Source organism: Mercenaria mercenaria, chromosome 5 (assembly GCF_021730395.1).
Source record: "Mercenaria mercenaria strain notata chromosome 5, MADL_Memer_1, whole genome shotgun sequence".
Taxonomy (NCBI): domain Eukaryota; kingdom Metazoa; phylum Mollusca; class Bivalvia; order Venerida; family Veneridae; genus Mercenaria; species Mercenaria mercenaria.
The window spans coordinates 95,584,989-95,591,200 of record NC_069365.1 but is presented as its reverse complement, the minus strand read 5'-3'; the positions used below and the strand labels follow the sequence as shown (position 1 = coordinate 95,591,200).

The 6,212-nt window shown below is 35.7% G+C and overlaps 1 protein-coding gene across 1 annotated transcript; it reads right to left on the bottom strand.

Annotated features, from left to right (window-relative positions):
* Positions 1-1,797: 1,797 nt before the first annotated feature.
* LOC123559252 (fumonisin B1 esterase-like) lies at positions 1,798-5,882 on the bottom strand. Its single transcript, XM_045351052.2, has 4 exons — positions 5,071-5,882; positions 4,056-4,374; positions 3,637-3,708; positions 1,798-2,524 (listed from the first exon to the last, which is right to left on the bottom strand). Exons 1-4 carry the CDS (start codon positions 5,737-5,739, stop codon positions 1,911-1,913), a joined length of 1,674 nt encoding a protein of 557 aa, XP_045206987.2. The 5' UTR covers positions 5,740-5,882; the 3' UTR covers positions 1,798-1,910.
* Between the last annotated feature and the right edge of the window lie 330 nt (positions 5,883-6,212).

The window sequence follows — 6,212 nt, the reverse complement described above, 5'->3', positions numbered from 1 at the left end:
TTCGCATCCCCAACCTGTCTGGACCTGATTTTACTTCTTATGTTAATTCAGCTCAGCCACGGTCTCTTTATATTGTATCTTAGTATCCTCATATACACACATACCCAATAACCTGAACTCTCCGCCCCTGTATTTCATTTTTCATATTTTTTCAAGTTAATTCAATTGCTTGTTTTTAAGTATCCTCGCCCTTCGACCCACCCCCACCCACTGAATCACACAATTAAGATCATCTTGATTCCGAGTTAATTGCTATGTACTGTTTGAATAAAAAAAACTATATAATGAACTAGTATTTTCTATACATTAAAGACAAAACGTCCTTTGGAAAGGTTTGTAATTAGTAATTAAAAAACAACAATTAAATGGACGTGTATTTCACCTGTATTGTCTTGAATGTTTGAAAATCAAGAAGGTCCATATATAAAACAATATTAGGGCCGCAAATGACTCACATTTTTTGCTGTGCCATATCTGTTTATAATCCATTCCGGAAATTTGAAATTATCGTTAAAATACCTACCTGAATCTACGCTAAAATAGTAACGGTCCAGAAAAAACGTCACGTAGGATAGCCATATTGAAATGGCATAAATGATCATTGTAATATGTGACAGTACAATTAACTTTGATTAGACTGAGATTTTTTTTTACATCCGAAGTTATTGCTCAACGTCATTTTCCGGGTAAACTTGAAAACAAGACGAGCATGATGGTTATAGATCGCACACCTAAGTTTCACATCTTAAGTATATAAACTTTGGAGAGTTCTGCAAAATTATATTATATATAAAGATATATTGTTTTGTAGAGCAACGCAGGGAAAAGTGGCCCCCACCGGCAGCCATGTTTTTGACAATTTAAAATAGCTTTAAGGCAGTTCTGCACGTTTGATTAACCGGAAGTGATGGCGTAACGTCATTTATCTCAAAGTACATTTTTATATCTCTTTGTTTATCCGGATAACATAGAAATAAGCCTGGATTCGGTGTACGGAAATGAAAATCATTTTATAAATTAATGGCAACCCGTGAGTATTGTTTTTACAAGAGGACTATTACTATTTTTGAAAAGTTAAAATATGATATTAAAACATCTGGGACGTTAAATAATTCAAAATAATGTCTTAAAATTACCTTGAAATGTGCGGTTCACTAATGATCAAATATCTCAAAAATAAGCACACGGACCTATACATTTTATTTCACCACATTTTAGACCATATGTTAATTTACGACTGTGAGAAGTTTCATTAAAATCTACATTGTAGAAATTTTTCTATAAGGGAACTGTTATAAAAGTTGTAATTGTTTCATAGACTCCCATTACGAAAAATTACGTGAAGTCCAAATTATTCAGATCAGTCTAGCAAAAAATCAAGCACTCGACCCTATCTTTTTTAACTGCCGAATTTTCTAAGTATAGTCTTAAGATTTGGAAAATCAGGGTTTAATCAAGTTCTACATTGTAGAAAAAATTTCGATCCAAACGTGCATAACTACCTTAACAACTTAAGCAGAGGACCACTCAATGTACATTTCTGGTGAAATTATTGCAAAACTCGACCAGCTGGTTAGAAGAATGCGTTTGACGATGTGTCTTGGTAAAGGGTTATCAAATGAACATCTATTTTGTACATTTTGAAATATTTTCGAAACTTTAATTATTGTTAACCTTTTCTCGGGTAATACAAAATTTGTTAAGGAGATTTGATCCTATAGAGTGGAGAGAAAGTATTGGCTACTTGACCTTTAGATCATATGAGCTATAGGGAGCTTAAAAAAGATAAAGACCACATAAAATTTGTAAAAGAAGATCCGTTTGAAGCATAGAGTGCAGCCTATTAAAAACTATACCAGATTCGTTTTGAAAGGTAAGGTAATGTGCTTAAAGCTAGGAAGAATTGCAAATTAGTTTATCCACGAATAAGAAAAGAATCCGTTCGTAAGCCAAAACTCGCACTGTGATGCGTGGTAACTGTGGAATGTTTTAGTGTTTGTATCAAGCTCTGCTGTGATGTCCGGATAGTGTAGCCAATCAGATGTCTCCGGCGTTCCTGTTTGAACGAACGCCATGATTTCACGTTGCACACGATCTTCCCAAATAGCATCACGTGATCCTCGGCCATGTGCTAGGACATAATCCATTGTGTTGAAGAAGCCATAAACATCAATTCCATGGTATGCATAATTAGCTGGATATCGAGCACCGAATGGTGTTGCTGGTTGATCTTTCGTGTAATATGTTGCGACGTAGCGATACACTGGTGACCGTATACTCGCTGCTAAGATAGTAGCCAAGTAGTCCGTCCCACACGTGACTCCTATATCAGTCATCATAGTGGTCAGCTGGAACTCGGGAGTTGAAACATTTTCTGGGTATAAATGCAGAGCTGTTCTAGCCACTACGTCATTAAAAGTGCCCAACATTTTAATCACATGATCTTTGTAATCGGTTGTATTCCAAGTCGATTCGATGACGTTAACTGGTGATGGTGATAGGTCCGATTCTTGCGCCGTTGATCCTACATAATTATAAAGTGAAGTTCCGATAATATTCATACAGATCTTAAACATAAATAAACACACACATGTTTAAGACAAGATGAAATATATTGTTAAAAAGAGGAATTCGGATACAGAAGAAGTGTTGATCAGTGTGTCTCAATTTTCGATTTAAAATACTAGTAACTTAACAGAATTTGACCTTTAGATAACTAATGAGTTACATGTTGCAATACAGCACTATATTTGAAAATTATTTCGTGAAATATGCATACGGGTGTAGCGATGGAGATATTGCACGACTTAAGGTCTGTTCTCCAGAAGGCACATATTGCATATTTTCTCGATGCAAAGTTCACTCTATTACATGCGTAGTTACACTCTTATATGATATACATCGACACTTAGTTCTAGTCAAATTCCTAATAATATCTGTCATGTGTTTACGAATCAGATAGAAATATCCGTCCCGAGGGCACCTGCGCATTGGGCGGTAATGAGGCTTGCCGAGGTGGCCTAGTGACGCATATTTCCATTCGATTCGTAAACACATGACTGATATTTTTTATGCATATCGTAAACATGTTAGCATTTTATTCTGGCAGATTATTTTTCTTGCATACCGTATTTTACAAATAACAGGTAGAAATACTTTTTTGTTGGACTCTTTCCTATAGTAGAGCGCGGGAAATTAACGTCCGTAAGCAGAAGTGACGTCATGATGATTTGCATTACGCATCATAACAAAGTTCCACTTTAGTTTTATCGTTTGTAAAGTAACGCTATGTTCTTACGGTAAAGTAACGTATTTTGAATCGAGAAATATACTATAAGGAACGATGAGAAACTATCAAGGTATAATACAGCTTTTTTCTATTTTTACATAAACAATATATTATCAGTGCATGAACTGTTAGTTGGCATTAACAGCACGAGAGTCATCTTGCATGAGGGAGGGGGAGGGGGGGGGGGGGCAGATGTGTTTTGCCGGCATGGGTAAAATCACCTGAAACGCCAGTCCGTTGTGCAAGAATATATAAGTCAGCGCAGAATTATATAAAAAATAACACGATGAAACGCATTAGAATGACGTTGCTTTATACGAATTTGGAAAACGAATTATAGCTCTGACCTATCATCACAGGAACGTCTATTCCCTTTCCACGTGCCCATGCTTCAAATGGCGCCTCATGAAGAACATAACCTGAATAAATTAGATAAAGAATATCTTTAACAATTATTAATGAAGCTGTTTTTCTCTTTCCACTTGTATGAGCGAGTGTTGCTTTGGACAAACATGCTAAAAATAACATAAAAAGGGTATGTGGTTGGATGGTGCACTTGAGTTATTCATTTTTCCTTGATTTTTTTTTATGGATTTTTATTATTGAAAAATAAAATGAGCGTAAAGTTTTTTTTCTTTTACATTAGTTCATAAAGCAAACAGAAATTTTGCACAACTGATCCACAATACTTTAAGAGAGGCTTCCAAAAAAGCTGTTTGTACAATATTCTAGTCTTTTAGAAATCAGGAGTAAGTAAATGCAATACCGTCTACAATAGGTAATGCGCCATCAAATCTCCCTTTTGTTGGTAAATCGCTTTGGTCATCCATGGCCCAGTATGGATACCTATGCCATGGTATGCTTGAAACCACTTCTGATGCTGACAGGTTGTAAAGACACGATACATCGGCACATCCGGACTTCCATATAAATATTTCATTATCTTTAAATGCTTCTGCTGCGGTTTTGTTCAAAACTGGTGAAGCACTCAACATCCAAACTTTGTGAAACAGACTTTTGCAGAGTGGCGAAGCAAGAAGAGCTATGAGCGATGTTCCCCCAGAACTTTGGCCAAATGCTGTTACCTAGAAGACAACAATGCAAACCTATGATTGGAATACATTAAATGGAATACATCTAAAACGAATAAAAACTAGACAATACTTATTTTCCTTCTCCCAGAAGACACTTTTCGAATCGTTTTATTTATAAATTCTATTTGTAGTTTTTCGCTTCTACAGAGATCTTCACTTTATATGCAAGCATTTCATGCATGTAACTCATATGATAGTATATTGAAATATAGGACCGTAAGCAGGTTATTACTCCATTAGACTGGATCTTTTATCTCTCGTGTCTTATATATTGAACTCGTAAGCGGCTCCTAACTTAATATAGTTTCTTTGCAGCGTTTATTTCATTTCAACAAAGTTACCAAATTTTCATATAAATTAAATCATCAAACATTCAAATGAAAATTATATCAGTTTATGTTTTGAATGTAATTTCCATTTATCTTTTAAGCTGCACTTCCGACGTTTTTGAATTGAAATTGCAAAATGTTGTCGTTCTGACAACCAGGTAAAGTGTCCTATCTTACGGAATGATATATGAATAGAAGTTTGGCCAAGATATTATAGTTACACATTTACAAAAATTCGGATTTTTTCTAGGTATTCAGCGGACTCTGAATTTCATCCTATCTAACAACAGCGCACCAATCCGACGCCTGTCAATATTAATATAAATTTAAAACAGTTTTAAAATGCAATTCTTCTTACTTGATTCTTATCGCCACCAAAACTAAGAATGTTTTCTTGCACCCAACGAAGTCCTTCTATCATATCCATTAGACCATAGTTACCAGAAGTATTTGTTGGTGAACCATGTTTCAGCCATTCTAGCGCCATGAAACCAAAAGCATTCAGCCTGTAATTTATACTGACAAAGACAACATTTAGTTTTTTAGCTAATGACAAGGTTGGAGCATATCCAATATCGTACTGGTTTCCGCTTCCGCTTAGTAAATACCCGCCATGAATCCAAAATATAACCGGAAGTTTGGCAGAGGCATTGAGTGTCGGTGTTATTACGTTTAGATAGAGACAGTCTTCATTGCCTATCACCTTCGAAATGTCAGTTTCATTCCTTTGTACACATGGGCTTGCAAAGTGTTGGGCTTGCAAAGTTCCTGACCAGCAGTTATTATTTTCCTTTCGAAGCGGGATCGGTGGCCGCCATCTCAAGCTTCCAACGGGTGGGACAGCATACGGAATTCCGCGGAATGAAAATCCACTATCTGTCTGTGACCACACACCGCGAACTTTTCCACAGTTTACATCAACAATTGTGTCGACTTCAGAATTCGAAGGTTTCACTAAAAATCCATTTGTACATGTCATACATGTAATGTAAAGGACAGTGAGAAAATATATACACCAAGGCTCCATTGTACTAGATAAAACTGACTGAAATCTTACGTTCAATATTTTTACTTTAATTGTTCAGTTCCATGCATGATAATAGATTTTGAAACCGGTCATGGAAAAGTAGGTTGCAATGTCATTCGTACGTAAATTTCAGTTATCTCTGGCAATGTCGATGCCCTACAAATTTACTTCAGAGTATCAAAATTATTAGAAGATATGTGATTAAGTACATTTAGTATAAAATAAAAGTCAAAGTCCTTTAATTGGTTTAAACATATTTTATTTCTTCAAGTTAGTATATGAATAATTTACAATAACAGTGATAAGGGAATTGGACAGAAAGCTGTAACATCTTTTTATCAGACAATCACTTCGAGATCGGCCATTTAGGTCAAGGTCCCCTCCAACGGTTAAGAACGCTCGCCATTAACACCAGTGATAAGTGAAGGCCAGTCGACCGCTAAAACTTGAATGCTGATCTAGTGATCAACTTA

Bases quoted from the DNA above. Each gene is read 5' to 3' on its own strand.
- LOC123559252 (XM_045351052.2), bottom strand. From the start codon at position 5,739: ATGGAGCCTTGGTGTATATATTTTCTCACTGTCCTTTACATTACATGT. The intron at 4,375-5,070 runs GTAAGAAGAATT...GTTGTCTTCTAG, and splicing joins TTGGTGGCGATAAGAATCAA to GTAACAGCATTTGGCCAAAG. The intron at 3,709-4,055 runs GTATTGCATTTA...TAATTTATTCAG, and splicing joins CGCATTACCTATTGTAGACG to GTTATGTTCTTCATGAGGCG.